The sequence below is a fragment of the Sciurus carolinensis genome, chromosome 4 (assembly GCF_902686445.1).
Source record: "Sciurus carolinensis chromosome 4, mSciCar1.2, whole genome shotgun sequence".
Classification (NCBI taxonomy): Eukaryota; Metazoa; Chordata; class Mammalia; order Rodentia; family Sciuridae; genus Sciurus; species Sciurus carolinensis.
In genome coordinates, this window is record NC_062216.1 from 60,999,506 (window position 1) to 61,027,066 (window position 27,561).

Here is a 27,561-nt window from a genome sequence, read left to right on the forward strand (position 1 = left end):
TGATGCTGTAAACAAAGTTAAGTATGTCTACCTATTGTCTCACTTTCTCTATCATTTTTTCCCCATCACTGCAACCTGCAGCACCCTCCTCCCTGACCTCCAACTTCAAAAATGGAAAGAAATGGAAGCATGACAAGAAGCAAGCTGATACATCAAAGAGTTCCTCACACAGTCAAAAACCTGGCATCATTTATGTATCTGTCCAATAACTGGTCAGACCCTTACCTCCATGAAACCCCTACTCCTAATTCTACACAATGTTATATAAAAATCTTACATGTGAAAACTAAAAAGATGCAATAAGTTGTGCTTTCTAAAAATTACTCTTTTACATTCTGTGTGAGACCCACAGAAGGGTGACTTCCATCTCCTACCTATATCCTAACCAGGAAAACAAAACAAATATACACCATCAACCACAGGTAAATGAATCATAGGTACCCAACACACAGTAAGGGTGACAATACTGAAGCCTCTTTAGTGCTGGTGGTTTGGAGATAGGGGAAAGAGTCCTGATGCTGTATTTCTCCCTCATCTCCGTTCCTTTCTAAGGTTTCCTAACTGATGGAATCAAACAGAACAATCAGCATCATTTCCATAAGTAGTTGGACAGGCTCTGAAAATCTGACAACTTCCAAATCTAGAATTTCTTTGGTACATAGTGCTTGGGTACAAAGTGTAGCAACAAGTACTAAGTAAGGTTTCCTACCTTTCCAATCCAATTTGTCCTGTGTCCCTGGAGCAGACCAATAGCCCCTTCACCAAACCAACTTGATGGCACTGACAGGCAATACACATGGATCCCCAGGCATTGCCAAGTGTACCATCCACACCATGGGCAGGAAGGACTAGATGGCCTGCTGTGCACAGTAGCCATCTCTGGAATGATAGCCTAGGTCAATTAAATGTGACCAACTCTTCCATCTTGGGGAGGAGCAAGTAAGGAGAATGAGAGAAGAGGGACTCAAAGGATTCCTTTACTTACCAACAAGTTCTTGATATGCTTTGTCTCTCTGACCTATAAGTGTTTCTAACATTCATAATTCCATTCCATCCCAGGGTTATGATGAACTCTGAGGAGAATTTTCATTCACATCATCCTGTACAATGAGACACATATGAGGCTCCATCAGCACCTGTCACAAAGTTGGCAGGAAGGACCTGAAGGAGGTCCTAAAAGATGGAGATCTTGACTTATTGCTATTGCATCTATGTCATATGTACAGATCCTGGAACACAAAGGTACTCAGACATTTGTAGATCAAATGAGAGGTAGAAATGGATCAAAGCAGAACCCAGGAATGCAGGGGAGCTGGGTAGAACTGACAGGCATCGGAAGCAAAGGCTTCAACAGGTTTTTCCATCATTTTGAAACAATGCTAGAAACTACATGGGTTAAGTCAATTATAACCTTCTCCTAATGTTTTCAAGAGTTCTTTATTCATGGGGACAAATGTTATTTTGTTAAAGGACAGCTCATTTTAAGTTAGCTACATATTATTAATCTATATTTTTAATTTAAAATTTATGGGAAAGAGTGCTTGAATGCTACTTAGAACTCTTGAGCATTCAGTTATGACAATCTGAAAGCCTATTCTCACAGGCTACCTGCTTCTGTCCACCTATTGCACGATTTAATTTTATGGATTAGTTTGTCTTGAAAGTACCCAGTCATGTCCTGTTATGGAATGTCATCATGCTCTACTAAGAATGTTCTTATTGTTCCTTGTTTTCCCAAGGTCCCACTGTGTGATCAGGAACAGGACTAGAACTCAGATTAAATCCTAAAATGACTCTTTTCCTTTTAATTTCATAAGCTGCTTTAGGAAAAGATGGCCTTCAAAAGACTGGCTGAGCAGACAGATTGGATTGTAACATGTGAATTTTCACCATAAAAACAGGGTCCTTGTTCAACATTGTATCTGAAGCATTTTGCAGTGTTTGACTCATAATAAGTGCTCCAAACATATTTATTCAATAAATGACTATGGACTTGGAGATCGAGAACAGTGCTTACACCAAAGACCTTTTCATTGACTTTTAATATTTTGTTGTAGAGGATTTAAAACTTTGGACATCCATAGGACATTGCTTATAAAAGGTCAGAACATATCATTTAATTAATAACTTTTTATAAAGTCATATGCTATAAAACTATCTGTGGAATTCAATGATACAGTGAACATGCTGAGTGTTTGGTTATTGGTTGGAGATCTATTTGCTTCATTCCTATATGTCTATAAAGTGTTCCAGATCCATCATAAGTGAATGAATCAGAATAATTATCTGAGTTTGAAAAAGAAGGAATCAGAATAATTATCTGAGTTTGAAAAAGGACCCACATTTTTCTTCAAATATTGGCAAGTCCAGGCTATGCAGACCTGAGTTTGCCCTTACACTGCAAGAACTACCCTAATACACACATACTGAAATTAAATAAGGTTAGAGATTTGGAAACAGTTCTGTTTGCTTGTACTCCTTTCCCAAAGTTCTGCTGGGGACTGATTTACTCAGGACCGGGACCAGATCTGGGTAAGCTGAGGAATCTTAATTACCTCATTAAGACAGATAAAAGTCAGTCAGACTTCTGGGAGTGGCCAGGAAATTCCTTTGACCTGCTAAGAAATGTCTGAGAACTAAATAGATTAATATGGCATTGTAAAAGGATTTCTCAAACCAACAGCTCTGAGAGTTTATTCCTTTTAAAATAACTATTAAATATCCTGTCCAGCAAACAAAGAAACATACAAATGAAGAAAACAACCAAATTATATAAACTGTTAGGGGAAATACTAAATCATCATAATAATAGCATTACAACAAGAACAAGAATTTTAATTATTTTCCAGTTTATAATCCAGAAGCAATAACATGTCAGATAAATTTATAATATACTTAGGGACTGCAATAGTTTTAATGGTGGTCGCTATTAAATGCTAGTTAATAAAAAATGCAAACAATTAAAAATGAGGCCAGAGACATGAATTTAAAAGAATAAATACTGGCCAAATAGTATCACAGAAAATGACTGTCACTACAAACTCCCAACAGTATATAAGAAAAACCCTACCTCAAGATACAGACAAAGCTATGCTTCTGGTAACAGAATTTAAGTCAGAGTGAAAGTCCCCTATGAAAACAGAAATTATATTTCTTCCAAGAAAAATGGTTGATAGACATTTTTCATCCAAAAAGAAATCAGATATAAACTCTTTCATTTGTTGGGGTTCTTTTTGTGAAAGCTCGATATTTCTAGTGTCAGGTGAGTCTATATAATCTATATTACCACAGACGTTACCCAAAGAAGGGACAATCGTCTAGTATTGATAAGACTCTCCTTGTTCTAATTGTTTTTCCAACTCACAGCAAATATAGGCAACACCTTTCTTATTTAACACACTCTGCAAATGGTTTTAATACTCTGTCAATATAAAATGAAATGCAGTTCTTCTACTCCCCAAGTTCTGTCTCAAATTAGAGATTCTCTGGGAGTGCCCCAGCGGAGGTGCTGTTCCCTTTGTCTCAACACCTGTGGGGCATGATGGCTTTATTCTGGTTGAACATGCTCATGTCCTTTTTCCCAACTGTATTACAAATTCCTCAAACTTCTTCAGATCTCACAGAAAAACAACCAATCATAGCAGGCCAGGCACAGTAAGTAATCAATAAGTACTTGTATTAGGGAGGGCAAGGAATAAATATTGTTACTTTTATTATTTACATTAGAGTGGTTGTCCCATATGTTGCATTTCACTTTTTTTCCCTAAGAATCAGGTATGGGGAGCCTGCATTTAATATAAAAGGATACTGTGTGTGTGTGTGTGTGTGTGTGTTTGGCACTGGGGATTGAAACCAGGGGTGCTCTACCACTGAGCTATATCCCTAATACTTTTCTATTTTTCATTTTGATACAGGATCTCACTAAATTGCCCAGGTTAGCTTTAAACTTGGCCATCCTGCTGCCTCAGCCTCCTGAGAACCTGGGATTACAGATGTGCCACACTGTGGCTGGCTACATAAAGGTACTTTTCTAACAAGTTTACCCTAGTTCTGTACCTCAACTTCACCATGCACTTAGCTGTGTACCTGAGACAAATTCTGCAACTGCTCTGGGACAGTTTCATTGGTAAAATGGATATAATGATCCAAACTCTAGGTTATGATCAGGAGTTAGCAACATAACCCATAAGAACGGCCTAGTACAGATCAAGCACACTGACCAAACTCAAATCATTATCATTAGTACAGAGAAGACAAAAAGCAGTAGAATATCCCCCCCTTTTTTTTCTTTGTAGCTACACAAAGGTTGCTTTTCATCTTGCTTCATTTCGCTAAGATATTTTAATAAATGTAACATTTTTGCTTTCTCAACCTAGTTCCACAGAGCTCACAGCAAGATGGGAAATCCTCCCAAACCCCTGAGCTAAAAGTGTTCGAGCAACCATGCACCCTTCCAGTTAGGCAAGTGAAGTGTGGAATATTTGGTTTTGGGTTTTAGGTTTTTGTTTTTGTTTTTCCTTGTGTATGCTGTACAGTTCCCTTTGAGTCTGAGAACCAGGACATTTTGAATCCCCTCCCCAAGGACATCTGCCATACTCTGTTGCTGCTGGGGCTCAAGGCTTGGCATGAGGTTCAGAAAGGTCTCCTCTGTCCTCTTTATAAGAGCCAGTCCACACTCTCTCAACCCCTTCCTAGCATTATATCTTCTCCCAGGATGCTAGCTATGTTGAGGAGGACCTTTTCTGGGTCTAAAGTATTGCTCATTCTTGGTGCCATGCCGTGGCGTCCATTTGGAAAGGGGCATGCTATCATTTAACTTTTCTAGGAAAAGTCTTCTTCTCTCCTCTTCCCTTCTCTTCTTCCTGTCTTTCTTTCTCCACTCTCATTCGCCTGCTGCTGCAGCTGCCACTGTCACACGTGGTGTTCCTGTATGACTGAGCCTAGACAATGCTTCCCTCTGACCAAATATCTGTCCCAGATGTGATCCACACTGAGGGAAGTGCCTGCTGAACTTGTACTTCTTCAATTTCACTTAGCATCAAAAACGCCTGGAGAGCAGTGAGTCTGGAGGGGCCCTAGGAACTTGCAGCCTTGAAGAGCACCAGGTTAGTACAACGCTGCTGATCTGCAAACCACACCTGGAGCAGCACTCTATTAAAGGACACACATTAGAATTCCCCCATTGATATAGAATGGCAAGCACAGTAGTCAAGTAGGTGAGGTACAGCTCTCTGCTCTGCCTCCTGTTGCCACCTCCTTCGTATCCCCAGCCCCACTATTTTCTTGATGCTTAGAGTCAGCCTCCAAGGTAGCTACCTCTTGCCTCTCTGAATTAATATTAACAGGGTCCTTAAGAGGATCAAGGTGCTCTCATGGACTCAGCCGACATGCACTCATCTCTATAGGGACATATTATTCTCATTTTACAAACAGAAAACTAAAAATAAAGTTTATAAACATCAAGCTATGTTGCCAATATCACAAGTAACAGGCTGAGACCTAGGAGCCAAGGCCTGCCCCTTAAACAGCATGTTAAGCCCACTCCAGACTCCAGGTTTTTCCCTATGGGGCCCCACCGTGTCTCATTCCTTTATGTGTGATATTCCTCATTTCAGATAATTAGTGAACTTGTTAGCATAGATCTTTTAGAGACAGATCATCTCTGGTCACAATAACAGCATGTTCACTGTAGACTGTTGAAGACATAGGTTTGTCCAAGTGCATCTGACTTCAGGACTCTTAAAACAAATCCAGTCCTCTCCATTAGGCAATCCACATGTACATTCTTTAAATAGGAAAGTCTACCTTTGGCAATGTGTACACCACAACTAAGAGGCAAGACAACTCGGCCCAGGTGATGGTGTGACTAGAATTCCATTAGACTGCATTCTTCAGAACCTCGACATGATTCTAACAGTATATCAAATGAGCTGAATACAAATAAAGGTTCTGCCTCCCAGCAGCTGCATGACCTTTAAAGTTCTGTAAACCTTTTTTGAATCTTGAGTTAAAATTGGAATAAAACGAATAAAATGATATACCTGCAAGATAGTGTTAAGGAATAAATTAGGTAAAATATGTAAAAATGTACAGTCCATAATAGAAACTCAGTAAATTCTAATTCCCCATTTCTTACCCATGGCCTCTTTTTCAGAGAAGTTTCAACCTTAGTAGTTGAAAAAGACAAAAATCCAAAGGCTCCCAAACCTAAACCACATTAAAATCACCAAGAGTGCTTCAAAAATTCAGATTCTCAGGACAAACCCTGGAAAAAATGGGTTACTGTTATCTCCAAGAGTCTAGCAGGAATATGAATATTTTGATGTGCAAACCATTTGCAAGTCACTGGTTTGTCTGAGATCAGAACACCTAGTTCAATAACTCATCTATGGCTCTCTAGAGTCAACTGGACTGAGGAGCCTATTGCTGAGGTCCAAGAATTCAGAAATTTTCTTCCTAATTTTGGAGACTTCCTTTCTGTCCTTCCCTTCATTTCCTTTTATTTGTGCAGTGTGGACTTCAGAAATATAACTCCCAGTTTATTTACACTGTATCAAAATTAGGAAAACCCAATGTAAAAAAAAAATCTCACATGAAAACACTATTATTGCTCAGAAAGTAAACAAATGAAAGCAGGAAAGTCAAAATCATTCTTCCCGTGGTGGTACGAAATCCTTATGCAAATAATAGCTAGAATGCATCAATTCAACAGCTTACTAGGGCAATAAAAAGGCTGCATATAGACAGGCAGGAAAAATGCATTCAGTTACTGTCAGAATAATAACTTTGAATTTCTTGACTGCCGCTCATTAAAATGCTCAGTCATAGCTCCCGGTAAAGGTAGCTTCTGTGTCAACCTAAGATGTGATTCAAGGACCTTTTGATTCAAATATTCTTTTAAATTAGATTGATAGGTGTCACTTCACAAGTACTTATGTGACACTGCATTATATTCTCATAGGACCTGGGTACCAACTATACAGACAGTAGTTAGTTCTCAAGTCACTGTGTCAAGAAAAATTTGAACAGTAATTTATCACTTGTGTGGTATGTAAGAAAGAATTTTTAGTTGAGGGAAAATACACAGATAAAAAGGTGACCTTCAGCAATGCTTTAATAACAGCACATATAACTTAATCAATTATGATAATTTTTTAAAATGTCTTATCTTTATACAAATTACCATTAGATCTCTCAAATATATTCTTCTCACCCCCCAACCCCCTATAAAACATTCAGAGTACTTAAAATATTTTCCTGTTCCTTATGTTCAAATAAATAAAAAGATTGCTGAAACTCAACGTCAATAATCCAGAGGTTGGCCATGAGTAGTTCAATCCACTCCTATTTGAGATCCACCCCCGCACTTGGCCAGAACTGCTTTGTAAGTCCTCCTTGCTATGAACTACAATGTGTAATTTTCAATATAAAGTGTCCAGTGTTGTCAGAACTCAAAAAATGCTGGGTTTGACTCTCTTTTCCCCATCTTCCAGTAAGGACATTCTAGGGACTCAGACACAGTTCTTCCATCAGGAAGCCATGTCAGGTCTTCTTCCTCTACCTTCCCTGATTGACCCTGTCCAGTCACCCTATCTTCTCTCCTGCCTCAATTTTGAAGATGCTATTCCTCATGCTTCATTTTCTGCTCACTCTTCCTCACCCTCTACCCTCCTTTCTGAGCAAACTGATCAACTATAATGAGACAGAAATATCACATCCTTGTCCATATCTGTCATATTCATGATCCAACCCTCACTTCTCTGCCCATCTCTAGCTCTGTGTACCTTCCAGGGCTTATTCAACATTTCCATTTTATATCAAAATCACACTGAACTTAACCCTCCTCCTTCCCCAACTCATTACCTACCATGCATACAGATTGTTTATTCCAGAAACCTAGGAGGCATCCTCTCTACCCGCTTCTGAAAGTAGTTCCCCTTCAGAGTCCAGACCAAAAGATGCTTCTGAAATAATCTCAAATCCTTGGCTTCTTGCCTCTAGGGCTCCATGATAGCTCACCTGGAGCCCTACCTGCATCCTATGCATGCACTCTAAGTCCCTCCCACTCCACTGTCCACAGGACAACCAGTGGTAACATCTATAAAAAGGAAACCTTGGAATTCCTGCACTCAAAAACCCTTCAGTGGCCTTAAGCTATTCTTTAGTTAACTCAAAACCTTTCAAAACCAAATAGCCCATGACAAAACCAAACTGAAAAGCACAACAAAATATATGACTATTCTTTACACCATGCACATAATTCATAAGTGTTTTATCTCCTCAATATTTAATGAAAATAATTTAAAGATCTTTGTAATAATAACATGAAAGATGTAAATGTGCAAAAGACTATTTTACAAAGCTTCAAATCCATTCGTTGTCTGTTCACCTGTTATGAATTGGTTTCCTTTCCTCCTTAGTCCCAGCTAATCATAAAATCTCCAACAATTCTTGCTAACAGGAAGTAGGTGGATGATATTGGCACCTTAATCATTTTCATGGACTTTTCAATAGTATTTTAAAGAGAAATATTACTGAGTACATAATGACAGTTATTTAGCAAGTTACTGGAAATAAAACTAGTGGAGAGTTAATAAAAGTGATTAAAAACAGTGGACAGATTATTCATCAATACGTTTAATATATTAGGGAGGTTTAACCTAACAATTTTGCTTTTACAGGCATCTTTATCCACCATTTTTAATTTACCCTACTAAGAAAAAATGTGCATCATGAAACTCAATTAAGTCAGCAGTGATAAAGTCTGAGAGTATTTCTCCACAGTCCGTATATCAAAATGATGTGTTAAACATGGAGCTCAAAAAGGCATCCTAACACGCCATAAAAGACACAGTGAATATGGTTGTCTGACCCTCCGCATTTTCAATGATATCAAATGAAACCAGACATAGTGGGCATTATACCTTAAAGATTTATTGCAAAACTCACCCATAAAATGCTAAGTTGAACATAAGGAAGAGCATGTGTTTAATGTGCTATTTATCTACAATAAACATAGATACTTTTATGATCTGTTCTCCACATTGGCTCTCCCATTGCAATGAAGCAGGAGAAAACATTTGTCTACTTTTCATAAACTTGGTATGCCACTGAAAATAAAATGACCATCACAAATTAGAACACCAATTTTTCCAAAAAATTTGGTCTAAGGTGAGGTTCAGTTATGCCCCAGGTGTTATTAGCACAGAACTTAGAGGAAAGCAGACTAGAATCTTTGTTCCTTCCATTCACTAGGAAGAAATAAACTACTGTATCTGAATTGTTACATATTTGGGATGCCATTCATTACATCAGCTAGCCTACCCTAACTAATAAATCTGTTATGACAAAGGGAGTGTTCTGAAGGAGTAAAGATACAGCACTTGTCACAAGTCAGTATTTGTATTAAAAATAGCATTTACTGCTTTTGTTTTCTAAAAAAGAAAACCAGAAAATACAAATAAATTAAATAGAGAAAATTTTAAACATCACTAATCCCAATACCCACAAATAAACACTGTTAATATTTTCACATTTAGAGTTCTAGGCTCTTTTTTTCTTTCAACAGACAGAGAGATGGGAGGGATAGATGCATAAATCACACATATGTTGTACTATAACAGCTAACAATATATTACGATTACATTTTTAAGTCATCATATTCCTTCTGTAGAATAATCCATGGACATACAGTTTTATTTAACTTTCACACTGAAGGACACACTCAATCTGGATCACTGGGTAGTAAAGGTACAAAAGCTGATAGAGGCTTTATGTACCCTTCTATGAAACCTAGATTTTATCCTGATGGCAACTCAAAAGTTTTAAATAAGGGCATAATATGATATTTTCTATTTTAGAAAGCTCCCTCTAGCAAGAGTAGAGAGACCATACTAAGAGGGGGAGAATGCATGGACAAAGACATGCTATTACAGTAAGAACGGGTGCTATCACAGAGACACTGGAGTTGGAGTAGAAGAGGAATCTGAGGTTTGTTAAGGAGTTAGAACCAATGGAATTAAGTCATCAAGTTGACACAGGGCAGAAGATGGTTTCTGGTTTGGGGTAACTCAGAAAACAGTAATGTTATCCAACGATGAGAGGTTAAGTGACTTTATATCAGTACCTACTACTCTAGCAAGGAAAAATTGTTGACCAAAGAAGCCACTGGGAACAATAGCAGTGATTTTAACACTAGTGACAGTAATTTCATTATTAGTATTCAGATGTGCAGACAGACTGGCACATACTATTAAATGTATGTAATATAAAATGTGGGGGGTACATTATGTGGCTATGTGGATCTAGAGCCAAAAAGAAAGGTCTGTACTCAAGGTATAGACTGATAGCATTGACTCCTCTTCAGTAGATGAGCCCACAGTGCAAAAGAGGTTGCACTGAAGGGAAAAAAATGGACCCAGCCTGGCTGAGTCCTGCCTGGCCTACCCTCAGGCTATGGAGTTGCCAATGTCTCTTCATGCAGTAATTTAAAAAGTCAGATCATATTATTCTTCACTTGATAACTTGTTTCTTTGTTGTTCCATTTACCGATAAAAGGACTAAGTATATCCTCTTCTGGCCCAAACCACAATAATCATAAGCTGAGAAAATAGGCCTCTTAACCTCTGCATCATTGCAGGAAGCCCCTATCATCAAACCTACTGCAGATCAAACTCCTCCTACTCTCTGTAGGCCTCATCCATTTCTGTAACAATGCTAATTATTAAATCCCCAAATTGTCACATTTATGTTGTTAAAACAAATTTCTAGTCAAAGAGTTTACATTTTTTTCATTTTATTACAACAAATGACTGAACTTCCTTGTTCTAAAAGTTTACAGCTGGAGGTTCATCTATTAATCACACCTTATCATTTCAAAGAAAGCCTTGCAGAGGCTGTGGTCTTTGCTTTTTGAAAAGATGATGCTGGTGAACATAAAGAACTGCTAGTATTGTGAACAGTTTAATAAAATTAAAACAAAGGTACAAGGATTTGGAGAAAGGAGACACAGTCCCTTGAAGGCTTCCTCTCTTCTCATTTTCTTTCTCCTCTCTAATCTAAAATTTCAACAGTTGTTTTCCAAAGATTACTCTCCTTAGAACAACAGTGAAATGAGAGTGTAAAAAAGTTCCAGGGACAGGAGCAGAAGTCTATGTTTTGGTTATTTCTGAAATAAGAACTAGGGACTGTTTGAATGAACCTCAAAAAGCATCTTGGTTCACCCTTCTTATTTGGTATATTAGAAAACTAGTAAATAAAGATAGGTGCCCAAAACTACACAGGTACTAAATTGCAAACCTGGAAGTGAAAAGGATTGTCCTCACTCTGAGGTTAAGACACTTTTCACTCCTAAAAAGGCAGAAGATACTGCAAGCATCTCTCCACAAGAATAGTGCAGCCCCTGGGTGAGGCAAGACAGACATTATGGTTTGGATGTGGTGTCCCCCAAAAACTGACCTGTGAGATAATGCAAGAAGGTTTAGAGGAGAGATGATTGAGTTATGAAAGACTTAATCCAATCAGTGAATTAATACCCTGACCATCAGGGCATTAATCAAGGGTAACTGAAGGCTGGCAGGGTATGGCTGGAGGAGGTGGGTCACTGTGGATGTGCCTTTGGGCTTTGTATTTTGTATCTGGTGAGTGGACTCTCTCTCTCTCTCTCTCTTTCTCTCTCGCTTGCTGATCATCATGTGAGCTGCCTCCCTCCACCACATTCTTCCACCATGATGTTCTGCCTCACCCAGAGCCCCAAGGAATGGAGCTGGGTATTTATGTACTGAGACCTCTGAAACTGTAAGCCCCCAAATAAATTTTTCCTCCTTTAAAATTGTTCTTGTCAGGTCTTTTACTCACAGCCAACTGAAAAAACAGACACACAACAGAGAAAATTTTTTAAAACACATAAATTATAAAAAGCAAAATGTAAGGAAAATGTGTAATATCATCACATAAAGTACAAGTAAAAAGATGCTCTGTGCTCAAAGACTGGAGTATTTTTGTCAGGAATCATCATGAGGACCATCATGACAAGAGGATTTGAGCAGTCTCTTGAAGGAGGAGTAGAATTTTCTCAGGTAGGAATGATGGGGGGAGGAGATCCAGGGAGAGGAAATGGCCTACATAAAATCAGTAAAGTTAGGAAAACACAAGGCCTGTTCATGTAGCAGTTAGACGGGATTAAAGTCTTCATATAGTAAGATGAGAAAGATGAGGTTCAGTGTGGAATGAGGAGGACACTGTCAGGATGGAAGTTAACTATAGTGCATCCAGGGAGAGTCTCTGAGCAGGGAAAGAGGCTTAACACAGTAGCATTTTAGAATGACTCAGACTCCGGTACAGTACTTAACGCAGGCAGACTGGAGCCATGGACAGGAATACAGACAAGGAAATTAGGAAGGAAAATAATAAATGAACAAAATCAATTAAAAGATTCTGATAGTATTCAAATATGACAAGTCACCTCTCTGGATTAATGTTAGCAGTATAAATATAGTATTTTATAACCCTCATTGAACTTCCCAGGTTTTCAAGACCAAGTTTACTCTTAAAATCTTTCATCATTTTTATTAAGCTAATATCTGTTGAAATTTTGTTATTTGGTGGATTCAGATTTAGGTTCCTAAATGTCATGTAAATTGAGAGTTGAAGAGATGAACAACTTCATTTTCTTAGAACTTTTGTTTCTTATTAACAATAGTATAATCAGACATAGTAACTTGGTATAGAAAAAATATAAAAAACTGTTCATCATCACTTCACAGTCATTAGGATGGCTATTATCAAAACAATAAAAAATAACATGAGTTGGTGAGGATGTGGAGAAATTAGAGCCCTTGTGCACTGCTGATGGAAATATAAAATGTGCAGCTGCTGTGAAAAACTCCATGTGAATGCCTTAAAAATATTGAACATAGAATTATGTGACCTAGCAATTCCACCTCTGGATATATACCCAAAAAACTGATAGCAAGAACTCGAGTAGAGTAGATATTTATACACCCATGTTCACAGCAGCAGTATTCACAATAGCCAAAAGGTGGAAGTAAACCAAGCTACCCTGATGGATGAATGGATTAACAAAAAGTGGCCCTAAAAAAGAAAATTCTGACACATGCTACAACAAGAATGACCTTTGAAGACATTATGCTCAGTGAAATAATCCAGCTACAAAAGGACAAATATTATACAAGTCCACTGATAAGATATCTAAAGTAGTCATATTCACAAAGACAGGAAGTAGAGTGGCAGCTACCAAAGGAGAGGAGGAGGGGAAAACAGAGAATTAGTATTTAATAGGTACAGAAGTTCAGTTTGGTAATTAAAAGATAAAATAGTAAATTTTATAGTAAATATAGTAAAATATAACATAAAATTATATTCCAAAATGTTAGAATTTTTAATAAAATTCCCATTCCTATGAAAGAAAAGTTGCTAGAGTTTTTGAGAACAAGATGTGACCCAACCCTGCAGATGGGAAGGAAGACAATAAAGGAAAGGAGCTTTCCAGAGGTGCCCAAACTTAAAAAGAAAGAGACCTAGATGATCTCAACATGAGGACCCTGGTGTGCTAATGACAGGACAATAAGCATACCCACTCTGAGTTAAACCCCTCCATCCTGAAAAGGGGTTTTAACTGCCAGAATCACCTCCCAAGGGCAAAGTCTAATGACAAATTCTGTGTGATGCAGACACAGTCATCCATTTCCTCCTTGTTGATGACCACCATGTTCTGTGCAAAGGTGCAGTTGGGAGGCCCCCTGTGGTGGGAAAAAATGCCACCACAGCATCTGCTGCTTCAGGAGTAAGCCCTCCTCTCCTACAGTGCCTCCAGGGCCAACTGAAGGGAAAGGATCTCATTATTCGACGCAGGCCAAATGCCATGTGCTGTCCCACCTGCAGTGTAACAAAGAACTGACGTGATACTAAAAACAAGATAAGTAAGCAAAAAGTAACTCACCCAAAATCTTTTGGTTTTTTTATTACTTCTCTGAGATATAAGCAGTGCTTTTCCATCTTTAGTTGCAAGAGCTGAATTTCCACATAAGGTATAACTTACTGTACTAACATGTTTAAACACCTGTGAGGAGAGATCAAGGGAGAACACACACTTCGGCATACTGAGGTCAAGTACTCAAAATAAACTGGGATGATTGGGGAATGGGTCGGCCCAAAATGGTGGTAGGGATTCATAGACTGTCCAAAATCTCTTGTGTACCTTCAAGTATTTGTAACCCAGAAATTTTTTCCCCATGAGGCTATAAACTACATGGAATAAATGTTGTCCAAAAACAATTGAGGAAAAGAAGTTTGGGAAAATTCAGTAACCTTTCTCTGAAAGCCAAAGATCAATCCAGAGGTGAGGCTCTGTGTAGTAAGAGGAGAACAGTAGTGTCTTGGTAGTTTACAATTCTTTGCTACTTCCTACAGACACCCATCTCATCAAATTAGTGACCCAAAGAGAAGAATCAGAGGTATTTTTTTTCTTTCCAAATTTTGCCTAGATCGGTCATTGCCAAGCATAAAACCTAACTGAGGTGTTTCAGTGATTTATCATTTAATTAATTATTACTGGGCATTTAATCTAAACCTTAAAAAGTAAGTTATAGCTATTAAAAAGGCAAAAAAGATTCTAACTCAATCAGTGGTAATTAAAACCAAATGGTTTTAGTTAATCCCTCAATTTGTTATCTTCCTTTGCCTTAATGGCAATTTTCAGATTAGAGACAAACATTTAGGACAATAGCATACTGCTGAGGGCTTTCCAAATTTAGCAAAGCAGGTAGGGCTTTGCCTCTGTTAGCTTGACCACTCCATGCCCTGGGATCCTGGATGCACCCACTACCAAGACTCCAGTCCCCTCATCAGGCATGTTTCTTTGTGCTGGGTTCTGTTCAGCTCACACATTGTGGCACCACAGAGCAAAAGGAAAAGAAACAATTCTCTCCTCTAGGTTTTCTCAACCTATCGTTACCTCCTAAATCTGGACACCTCTGAAATCATGCACCACTCTGAGCTGTTTTCTTACAGTTCCCAACACATCAGGGCAGACATCCAAGACAGAGACTTGGGCTCAGGGGGAGAAGCCTCTGAACTAGAGATGCAATGCAGGTTACCATCTGTGTCCTCATGGGATAAACAAGGAGCCTATCAGGAACAGAAAGACTGTCTGCATTCACAGTCCCGTGATTTCAGACCGTTATTTTCCAAAATACTTGGACCCAGGCAACCAAATTCCAAGATGTCAAAAGAAAGTGAGTCAATGTGATGATGAACAGCAATCCTATACTCACAGACTGAGATCCACTCATGGCCCCATCATTTGCCTAAGGCTCTCCTTGCAGTATCTTCATAAGGGAAACAGAGATGAAGGGAAAACATATGAAGACTGAGTTAGGAAGTGCCAGTTCACTCTCATGTACCATCTAAGCTGTGGATAAAATTTCTTCTTTTTGGTTTTTGTTTTTGTTTTTTTAGTTATTAAGAAAAAAAAGTTATTCATTTTACTAAGCCCTAATGGAGAAGATCAAGGTTAAGAAACAGTTTCTAGGTAACTGTTTTCCATAGGGAAAAATACCCTAGTCTTCTTAAAGAGAAAAGAATAATATAAATTATCACTTAATATCGCCCTCTCTAGGATGGTTGGATGGCTAGTCAATATTAGGGGAAATGGGTGCCTATCAATTGGATCTGTGTCAAGTAGAAACTAGTCAACCATTTTTAGTTCTCAGCTTCACTAAAATTTCTTTTATTTACTTGAACATGTATGAATTATTAAAAGATAGAAATCAAGGAAGGAAGACTTCAAAAACAGGTTTGCCTCTAGTGCAAACCAGCGCTAAACAACTTGGGTAATTTGAAATACATCCAGTCAACTAGAGCAATTATTCAACTCAGTAAGACTCATCCATATCCTGAAAGTTTTCAAATAATTCAACTTCACATTTAAACAAGACATATCACTAAGAAGTTGTTCAAATGCTATAAGGTGATTGATATTTGCAGGACAATGGGGACAAACTAGCTAAATTATATGTTCTCTCTTGTTACTTTAATTTTACCTTAAATTTTACAATAACATAAGAACACACAGAGTAACATACATGCAAAAATTTAGAACATTCATAAATGGGTTGAAAACTGTTCACAAGGGCCTATTTCTGTTACTTAGAAATAAAAACAATAAAATTAGTTTTCATTTTCTTATGAAAACTTTGACTAAGGCATGTTAAACATTTTGGGGGTTGGGAAACAAATTGCTTGACTCACTAATAACACTAATCACATCCTTCTTGTTTTCATCACTATCATTTTTTATGTAAGGCTAATAGAATACCCATTGAATAAGAGCTATCTAGAGACTTTTCATATCATTTAAGCCCATTAAAAACAAACCATAAAAACCCAAGTACTAAGGGCAGATGAGCATTTGAAGATCTCTGAACATCTGGCCAGTTTATAAATTGTCACTGAAATGTAAAAATAGGTTTTAAAATGTTATGTTTATAATTAAGGGGAAAATAACAGGAAGAAAATAGGTATCGAAGCAAAAGAGATTTCCTGAACAATGAATAGATTATATTTGACAAGGGCAGTAACCCGTCCAATCATGTCTTTTGCTCTCATTTGCTATAAATACACAGGCCAAGGGAAACACAGCTCATTGTTTTGATCCTCAGGGTTATTTAAGCTTCCCAGTCGTCACTAATGTATTAAGACATATGGTAAAACTTTCCCTAGATTCAGAGGATTTATAGATCTATCCCAACTGATGAGGACTATCCCCCCTTGCTAGTAAAATATTCTAACTCAAATATTTAAATTATTTTAAAAATATTTTTAATCTAAAGACTTGTTTTCCCAAATGACCTATCTTGGTTTCACTTTTTAATATAAGTATAAATAAATACATATACAGTTTCTCTCCTTGATAGAAGGAAGTTAAATTTGATATAGATTTTTGACAGCAAGATTTATATGGTTTAAAGAGAGCAGTCACAAACACTAGGGAAATTAAATTTACTTGTGTATTCACGAAATACACAGTCAAGCCATATCTGTTCCTATTGCTACTTCCTTAATATAGCTTTTATTAAGAATAATTTTCTTCAATGCTGACTAGAAAATCCCTGCAGCATTTTTTTCATTTTCATAACACCATAAGGTCAGCACACGTTATTAAATGGTGATTGAGAATATTGGAAAGAGCTAGTGCCATTTATCATAAATATTTAATAAACATGTTTATATTATCCATATACATATATATCTTCATTCCAAAGTTGTATGATATAGAATATTTATATTGACTTGTTAAGAACATAATTGATGTGCAAATCTGTCACAGCCCAGTTGTAGATATTATTTAGCATTCATATTTTTATTCCTCTTTGGAAACCAGTTTCTGACTAGTATAATCACAATGTTTTGAAAATTAAAAGTGTAGCACATCAAACAATGATTTGCCTGAATATCAGAAATTTAATTGAAGAGCAAGTTATTTTGCATTCTGATGAACATAAAACCCAGTAATATTTCTTAGGTCATTCACTGAGCAAGAAAAAAAGTAAAGACTGGGAAGAATTTAATCAAATGTAAAGAAAGTGTAATTTATACAAACTTCAACTGTAAAACAAACAAGCTATGAAATTCTATGTTGGGTCTTCTAAAATACACTAACAGTTTCTGTTTCAAAAGGTCCATTTTTCAAAGAGCTTTTTTTTAATACAGACACTACTCAGGAGTTTCTATTCAATGGAGGGAAATTTTTTCAGGGAAGCTTTCTATTAGCTCAACCCTAAGGCTAATCTGTTGCATGTGTAGTTTCTACACTAGTAAGCAACTTGTAGGAAATGACACTGCAGCTGAGAGCATGAGATCTGGAAACTGTTCCCCAGGGTATGATATCACAAAATGACTTTGCTGTATTCCTCTCCAGTCTAGTATCATGGCTCAAACCTGCATACAACCGTCACACCCCCAGGGCGGCTTCGTGTCATTAGATAAGGGCCCTCTGCTCCATCATTCTCCCTGAAATCTCCTAACTGGAAGCACACAGAAACAGCTCAACCAGGACAAATCAGCCCCTATTGTCTTTATATGTATTCCACTTGTCTGTGCTCCTTTGCTTTGCGTGGTAGGTTCTGAATGACATTGTTAACTGAGACCATAAAATTGGAACTGGATGAATTTACAAGTTTTCAAATATACACACTCACACACTTTTACACCTAATATTCCAAGTAAGAATTTTCTTAGTTTTCATTACAAAAAATAGCTTATACTATTTACTCTTATCCTCCAATATTGCAATAATTACTATGTGGGCAATAATGCAAGAGGAACTTTTAGCACTCAGTCCTTAGCTAAACCATAAGTTGAGGTCTAACATAATAACTACCCTACCTTAAATTACATAACACTAAAATAACCAAACACACAATAATTATACAAACCCCAGAACAGTAATTTCATGATTTTGTAATCTCCTCTATTAGATGCAGGAAGGTTTCCAACTCATTAAAAATCCCAATTTTTAAAAATATGCCACGGTTTACAATTATGTATTTCCTCTGGCAAACAAAAGGGCAAAATCCAATGACCTTCAGTGGAGCTTTTCTCCCCTTAGAAGCACAAAATAGAATATTATTCCTCCAGACAACAAGGAGTTACCATGTCCAAACATTCTCTGGATGCTTATAAGAACTTTACCTCCAAAGTCTGACATTTGTTTCTAGTTAAAAGACATAACCAACACCATTGCTAATCTAGTAATACACCCCCAATGCTAGGCATCACTGCTAGCTACAATCCCCTCTATATTAACTTCCCACCATGTATAGTCAATGATTTGAAACTCATATGGTTAGGGTTAAAGTCAAAATCCTTCCTGAATTACATATAATAAAATATGTGAAAACTGGACCACAGTATGGCTTAAAGGTTTTGTTCAGATTCTACAACAGAATAACATAAGCTGCAGTACAATGGTGTTGAGCTTTTGTGTTCCCTAATAAGACAGCTCCCAGCAGAGCACTTCTCATGTTTTACAGTGACATCTATCAGCCAGTCATGGGGAATCCCAACGTCACTCAGCTTTCCTCAGCACCACTCTGAACAGCTTCTGTCCACAAAGTGGTGTGATCTTAACACGTCTCTGGCACATAAAGTACATTGTTAACATAAGGGAATGATGGTGAACACTGCTCTTTCTTGTCACTAAAACCAAATCATTGGGCATTAATTAACTGCAGGACACAAGAACCAACCAGAAATTTAAATAATTGGCCTTCACTAGATACAAATTTAAAAGAACTGATACACTTTGCATCACAGGCAGACTGAACATAGCATGATGCTGAGTTTTGTGAAAATTCAATTAATCCAACTATCTATTAGACCAATATATAAAGACCAAGGAAAAAAGCTATTATGCATGTTAGATTTTGCAATGTGTAATCATGTTAATTTATGGTTTGAGGAGAAACCCTGCTATGCGTTAGTGATTATATGGTAATCAGGAAATAATACAGATATTTAGATCCTAGAAATTATCTTATGAATAGTATAAACGAAGTGTCATCCCTGAAATGTAATTTGATTATCAGCTAATTTGTCAAACCTGATAATATGACACAGACCTAAGAAGAATACTTTTCAATGGTAAATGGAAAAAGGTCTGGGAAATCCATTGCTAAACTTCTTTTCTGAAATTCTTCTTCAGGGCCTACATGTGAAGCTCCATAATTATGTTCATCTGTTCTGATTCACTGAAGAGCCAAAATATACTCCAAACCAAAATATTGAGAAAACAAAAATTCTTAAGATCATTTTACCAAAAAACTGCTTTATAATTCTTGCATACACATATACACATGATACAGTGCACCTATCTGTTGGACATTAGTTCACCAAAAACTCTGCCACATGCGTAGAGAAATCTCAGAGTGGTGTCTTTTCCTTGCCTGAACTCTCCACGGACACAAACAATCCCTGCCCATCTCATCTCCACACTCAGGATTCAAAAGTGAAGAGAAGGCGTTAAAATCCTGCCCACCTCACCCTTCCTCCTTCAGAGGAAAAGCCCCACGAAGGGGCCCATAATCAGCAGCTCCTAATCAAAGTCAAATTCAATAATCCACACGCAAGAAAGCAGCAGGCACATTTCAATTCTACTTAGGTGAACCAAACCCCAAAGGCTTAAAAAGTTTCAGGCGGCCCCAACCAAGAACCAAACTTGGGCTTTCACCAGTGACAAAACCTAGGAAACAGGAACGTGGACAAGGCTGTCGGTGGAACCCGCGAAATCTCCCTGAGGACCTCTTCAAGTTCCTCACCCAGATCCAGCAACTCCTGGGACCTCCTCTGCTCCGCAGCCGTCGAACCCTGGTGCCCACCGCGCCCTCTGAGCCCCGCGAAGCACGCCCCCAGGGGCGAGGAACTTACCGCACCGCTTGCACAGCACCCGGCCGACCTCCTTCTTGAGGTTCCGGCCAGTCTCCAGAGGAGGGAAAGATGCTCGGAAAGCGGCCGGCGCACGGCTGCTGCTGTTGGCATCGGGCTCCATGAAGAAGATGTACCTGCTGTCCTCCTTGAGCCTCCCGCAGGACGGGAAAGCCGGGTGACCCCAGGTCCCCAGACGCACGGTGAGCAGCGAGTCCTTCTTCAAACCCCCGGTTTTCACCGCCCCACCTGGTGCACTTTCACCAGATAGGGTGCCTCCTCCTCCCTGGGGTCGCCAGCGCTGGGCGTCGTGGCCGTGGTCCAAGAGGGCACGGTCCCGTTGGCGGTAGGCAGTGGGTCCTCGGCGGGCGGCCCCAGCGTCCCTGGGCCGGAGGCTGGAGGCTCGCGCTTGCCACCCCACGCCCCTGCCTCGCCCGCCGCCGCCGCCTTCCTGTCGAGTGCCCCCTGCTGCCGCCGCGGCGGGTGCACCTTTCCCTCGATCACCACCGCGGCGCGCTGAGCCAGCTCCTGCACCGAGCCCACGCTGGGCGGGGACGAGTAGCACACCGAGGCCCCCGCGGGAGCCGCCTCGTCGCCGGCCTCCGCCCCCCGGCGCCAGGGCCGCGGTCCCCAGTAGCAGCGGCAGCAGCAGCGGTAGTAGCAGCAGCGGCGGCGAGCGGGCGACCAAGCCGGGACGAGGGGCCCGAGGGCCGGCACTCCCGGAGCGGCGCGGAGCGCGTCGCCATCTCATGGTTTGAGGTGCGTGCGGGCTCCTGGCTGTCGGTTCGGACTCTGCCTGGCTCTGTCGCGCTGCCTCCCTTTTCCTTGCACGCCCCCCCCCCCCGCACCACTCCTCCTTCCCCCACCCTTTACCCTCCTCCTTTTATTTATTTATTGGGGGGGTGGGGTAGGAGAGTTGTTTATGGAAGGAGGAGGTGGGGAAGATATGGGTGGAACCACAAAAAAGGCTGAGATATAAAGCGGGGGAAAAAGAAAAGCGAAAAGGAAAAAAAAAAAAAAAAAAAAAGCCGCTGCCACTGCCTGGATTGCAAGGAGTGACAGGTCCCCCCCCCGCGCCACCGCCGCCGCCGCGCCGGAGCCCTGCTGTCGGGGCTGCTGTCACCGGAGGAGGACGTGGAGGTGGAGGAGCTGCTCAGCGGGTAACAGTCCTTTGTGTGAAGTGATGCTGCGGCGGCTGCTGGGGCTGCGAGCGAGCGGCTGGGCGAGAGCGCGAGGGAGAGAGCCCTGGAGGCGGAGTTGCGTGCCTGGAAATCGCTGGGTGGCCGCGGCGGCGGCAGCGCCCTGCGCCTCGCCAGCCTGTTTACCTGTGGTGCGAACTCGCCCCGCGCTTCCCTTCCCCATGCTGATTCCGGAGCCGGCCCGCGAGTTGGTCCTCCTGGATCTTCCCTTCCCCGCGCGCCTCCTCCCTCTCTGTCGCCCTGACTGCTGCAATGGGAGGACGGGCGGCAAACAGGCTGCAGTCCGAGTGGGCTGCGGAGATTTACTGGGGAGTGAGAGGTGACGCTTCAGTAAGCAGGGACCTGTTAGCCGGCGCGAGATGCCCAAATGCTGGTGAGAGGCAGGCGCAGAGGGAAGGGTGGGACACAGGACTCGCGGGCCCTCGGTTCAGAAAAGTTTGGGGTGAGCTGATTACTTGACAGCCAAAAAGGAGCAACATGTTCATAGGAGACAAGCAGTAATTAAAATAACAACTTTAAAGCACGCCCTCTGTCCTTCCAACGCGCACACAGTGTGCACTGATTCAGGTATGACGCCTCTTTGACTCCATGCCTGGGTGACACTTAAGTCTTCGTTATTCCTGCCTTTTCTTCTATTGAAATTCCTGGTTCACTACAATTTTAGGACGTGTGTGGTTGAAGCATAGTTTAAGTAAAACATTTGCTCAGTAAAGCCATTTTGTATGAAGTTTATGGCACTTTGTCAACTAACCGGTTTTCCAAAAAACTGAAAGAAGTTTCTGTGGCTACTGGAACAAAAGATCCCAGGCAAAAGGAGTTATAGGTTCAATATTGTTCCACCAGAGTACCACACTCCTCGCCCTCACTCCACCCTCTCTCTCCCCCACTACTGACCACCTGTTCTGCCAAACGTATAAAGGGCTACTTCTAAAACAAGAATTCCTCATATCGCAGGGATGTTCTTTTCCAGCAGTACCATCTGAGAGAAAGAGAGTACATTTTAGTATTTCAAGGTAAATTTTTCCTCTTAAACTCTTTTACAGTGAAAAATATTTTTAGTGACCCAATAGAGCTGAATTAAAAATTATTGTTCAATAGGCAGTAGATCCACATTGTAAAAGTGAAATATGGAAAGCAGCCTAACTTATTCTGGGATTCTACAAGTTGCAATTTCTTGAAAGTATGGCATGTGAGCTTTCATAATTTTATATGAAAAATAAAAGGAAATGATAAACCACAAAGATCTTTTGTTCTTGGCATCTGATAGTTGGCTAAAAAGCAATGTTTCATTCTCTCAAAGTCTAGCTTGGAAGAACAGGGTCTGAATGCACACTGTGTGGCCCAAAACGTGGCCTGATGGGGTACTTCAAGAAAGATCATTATATATGAAAATAGTGGTGCATCTCTGGCCTCCAGTTTATGTTCTCAATCCCTGGAGCTAGTTATTGAAAGAAAGAGACTCAGACACTCAATCCTACTAGTCTCTCCATTTTTCTTTGATCTGGCCTCACATATTTCTGACTCTTGACTTCTTTGGAGGTGCAACTCTAGCCTAGAACCTTTTCTTTCTTCCTCTCTGCCTTTAAGCTCTTGTATCAATTATCTATAACTAAATGACAAGTCACTCTGAAATTTGTTGGTCTAAAACAGTATACATTCATTTAGCCCAAGATTATGACTGGGCTCGGTGGAGTTTTTCTGTTAGGGGCTGATTATTCTCCATTGACCTCAGGTGAGACAGCTTGTCTCATAAAGAGCCTGGGCTTAAGCAGCCTGGGCTTGTTTGTAACTGCTAAAGATAATCCAATCTGAGAGAGTGGTCCAAAGCATGCAAGATCTCTTGAAGTAAAAGTTCAGAACTAGCAATTCGTCACTCTCACCATTTGCAAGGTCAGCTCAGATTCCAGGGGTGAAGGACTATGCTCTACCTCTTCATGTAAGAAACTAAAAAGTTGCATTGCAAAAAGGCAGAGATAGAGGAAGCAGAAAAATTGAGGCCGTTTTTACAAATGACTCACCACTGATCTAAAGCATCCTTTGAGATCCACCTGCTCTACAAAGCCTCCTATTAAATAAATACTAAACACCCTGGGTGACCAACCCCCATAGTGCACTAACTCTGTCTTCATTCCCTGTCTGTATCATGACTCTTCACTTGTGGTCATGATATTTTATTGAGTTCAAAAGTTTCGGGAATTTTATTCCCATCTCTCTGAATAGGTTGTAAGCTTGTTAGAAAGCATGGGCCATACTTTCAGTATTCCATTTTAACTCAGTTATAGGCACATATTAAGTACTCAATAAATGTCAGCTAATTAATCATGGACTGAAATGGAAATGTTCTTACCACACATTACCCCAACACTGTCACAGAGAGATGGAATTCCGGGCAATAAAGACAACAATAAAATGTTAAAGCACTGGCTTACAGAGTCATTAAATGCATAGATACCTCCTCTTAGAACTTTACAAAGCATTTTATATATCATCAAACATAAGCTTCTTCTCCAAAAGGGTACCTTTTTAAAAATGCCCTTGTCTTACTCCCACATCGTCCCCTACTTTTCTCTCTGCTAAATGGTATTAAGGAATAATTTGTATATACACTTTTGATGCAAAGGTAAGCCTTCTTGGAACAGTTCAGAACTAATAATAGTTTATGCATGCATTTCATTTCAGTTCTTATATTGGAGCCCCTGATTTACCTGGGCACTCATCCTGGATCGATGTTACCTATTTCACATTTTGAATGAGAGGGAAATGGCATTTCTAATATGATTAATATGTTTGAATAAAGGTATGGATAATTATTTGGTGTGATTACATGCTGTTCAGAAAAGGGACAAATTAATTTGTTATATGATCATATGATCATTTTAAAAACACAGAAAAAGGGCTTATTGTAGGAAACAGCCTAAAACCAATAGTCTTCAAACTTTAGTGTATAATTGGTTATGCATCAAAAATGCACATGCATTCTGTATGTCTAGTGGGGCCTCCCAAATTTGCATTTCTAACAAGTTCTCAGGTGATACTGCTAATGCTGCTGATGGAAAGACCACACTTTGTGAACTACTGCCAAAAACTTAGGATTTATAAACTTCAATATCCACTTCATAATAACCTCCAAGCATACTTAGGTATTGCATCTGAATATTCAGTATGACCTCCACAAAATGACTTTCCAAGCCCAATTTCAATAAGGAATTGTTAATTACCTCCTTGGTTTTTAGGGGCTGCTATTATTTACTCTACCAGTTAAGGAAGTATGGGTGACAACCTGTTAATAGTAAAGATGAGTGTTCCCTGGGGGATTAGCTTGCCTCTGTGGTCAAAGTTGCAAATAAAATTAAGGATCAGAGCAATTGTCACCATTTTACCTGGAATATTTCATCTGCTAAAGTAGGGAAAGAACAGACAAATTTATGCAAGTAAGCATGAAATACTGTTTTTACTAGTTTAGAAAATTAGAAGAGGAAGCCCACAAACTTGCTCCACAATGCAACAGCAGCTTGAGGTTTCCCCACCCCAGCACTGATTAAATGCTTCTAAATGGTGACTATTGAAGGGGCAACGGAAAATCCACAGAGGCATTGATGTCTGCTTTATCATCATTGACCAAAAGACACAGGAGCGCACACCTTTGGCCATAAATCATGAAAAAATAATACTGCAGGTCCTGGAGTTCTGAATGTGTAGTCTCTGAAAGACCCTTGCTTATTTAACAGCCTGTCTCAGAGCAGACACAGGGTCCAGGATGATTTAGATCAAGCACATTAACAACAAACTGGGGAAGTGTGGAACCATAGAGGCCACCCAGGAAAAGCAGTGTGGCAGAATGTCTCTGCCAAAGAGTAGCTAGAATGTTAGGATGACTCATGAAGACCAGCTGCAATATGGGTCTTCAAGAACTGGGCCTTGAAAAAAAAAAAAAAAACAAAGAACTGGGCCTTGTTCATTGAGTCACAGACTCTGGTGTTTCTGGTGACTTTGATCCACCCATTCATCTATCTCTCATCCATGTGTTTAATTCTTTTTAAAAGCCACTAGATGTGGCATAGGAGGGAATATGGAGATGATCCTACCCCGAAGAAACACTCATTTGTAACATAGGATGATGTGAAATTCTGTGGATTTCACATATTTCAACTGGAAAGGAGAAAAGGAGAATGAAAATAAGAGGATTTTATGTTTTATTCTTTTGAGTGTGTATGTTTGTGTGTATGTGTGTGTGTGTGTGTGTGTGTGTGTGTGTGTGAGATTCACAATTATCTTGAAACTTTGCAGCCAGTACAGAAGATCCATAAGTCTCATTTAAGTTAATTTCCTTAACCCACCAAAACAATGACCTTTACCAGCCAACAAAGAGATGCAGCAGTCACTGAAAATTTACATTGGATAAAACATATGAAGTTTAGGAACATAATTGGCTGGAATCAGTTGCAAATCTGCTATTCATCAGCCCTAGAATTCTAGGAAAAGTTATGAAATTTTTAAGCCTGTTTCCTTATTTATTAAATAACACAGTCCTTGCTTTATTCTCCAGGATTCTTGCAAAGATTACAGTAACTTAGTATATGTGAAAACGCTTTATAACCTCCAAAGTTATGTAAAGTACAAGCTGAATGAATGACATCTTGCCCTCAACATCTTTTCAGTCCAGTAACAAGAGTGGCACATTTTGGAAATTGCCTTCAAGTTGATTCCATAAGGTCTACCTAGATGCTTCTATTGCTGGAAGCTGACTACATCCTAAGGATGAAATTCTTTTCTATAACAAGCTATAAGATACTTATTAAAGACATAGACATAAAACTCAAACAATCGCTGCCTGTTGTGCACCATTATTACATTATTATCTGTTTAGTTACTCATTATCACTAATCTGGACTGGTAATCTTGTCTTTTCTATCATCTCTCTCATCTATTTCCATGAATTAATGATTTGGTTGGGTAGATCTACAGGATAATGTTGAGTTCTTTTTGTAACTGTTATCTGTGTGTAAGTATGCATAAGTTTCTGTTTTCTAATGGAGAGAGAACCCAAGAAAGAAATCAAGGAGGAAGGAAGGTGGAAAATGGAAGATAGAATGTGAAGGACTCCCAGGCTAGCATAAAACAGGGGCTCATTCTTATAGGTAGAAGAACTATAAGTAAAAGCTGCAGTTCAGGTAATTTTGTTGAACACTGGGGAACTCAAAGGCACATACCATACATATTGGTATAAAACTCAGTGAAGAAAACATGGATGTAAGGAAGACTTCTTTCTAATTCTGGGAGGAAGGAACATTGCAGATGTGTCATGCAGCAACCAAGAGAGAACAACACAGCAGTGGGAATGTCACTGTCCTTGTCAGAGAAAGTTGGGGATCTATGTCCTCATGGCAGCTCCCTTTAAGGAAGAACAGAAGAGAATGGCAAATTTGGTTTCTCACACATGTTTAGTGGCTCTCCTGGTAGGAATTCCCAGCCATTGTCAAGACACACTTTGGAAGAGCTGGTGGGGGAAGGTGAGACCCTGCAATCTTACCCATGTAAGCCAATGAGCTGGAAAATACAGCACCATGTTAATATAACCTCCTTACTACCCCCTCTTGGGGACATTGAGATGATGAATATTAATGTCACTAATATTATTATTATTAACTAACATAATACTTGAGGTAGAGAAGGTATTGTTATTATCATCACTTGGCACATTATCAAAGTTGTTTATTAAATACTATTTTTACCACTTTTCTTCAAGGGCAAGTCTTTCTCATGTCTTACAAGTGAAGCACATAAGCCATTCAATGTAAATATGCTTCTTACGATCCTAAAATTATGTACCTAAGTTAAACATTTCCCCTTAAAAGTTGATTGAAAAATCTCATTGCACACTGATATTCAGGAATAATGAATATTCATTTTATTTATTTCT

The 27,561-nt window shown here is 39.5% G+C and overlaps 1 protein-coding gene across 1 annotated transcript in view; it reads right to left on the minus strand.

Moving 5' to 3' along the window:
* Nrg1 (neuregulin 1) overlaps positions 1-21,193 on the minus strand; it is a 1,005,384-nt gene extending 984,191 nt beyond the window's left edge. The window contains 3 exon segments of the mRNA XM_047549469.1: positions 20,446-20,688; positions 20,691-21,051; positions 21,053-21,193. Coding sequence (XP_047405425.1) covers positions 20,446-20,688; positions 20,691-21,051; positions 21,053-21,193 — 745 coding nt within the window.
* Positions 21,194-27,561: the final 6,368 nt, after the last annotated feature.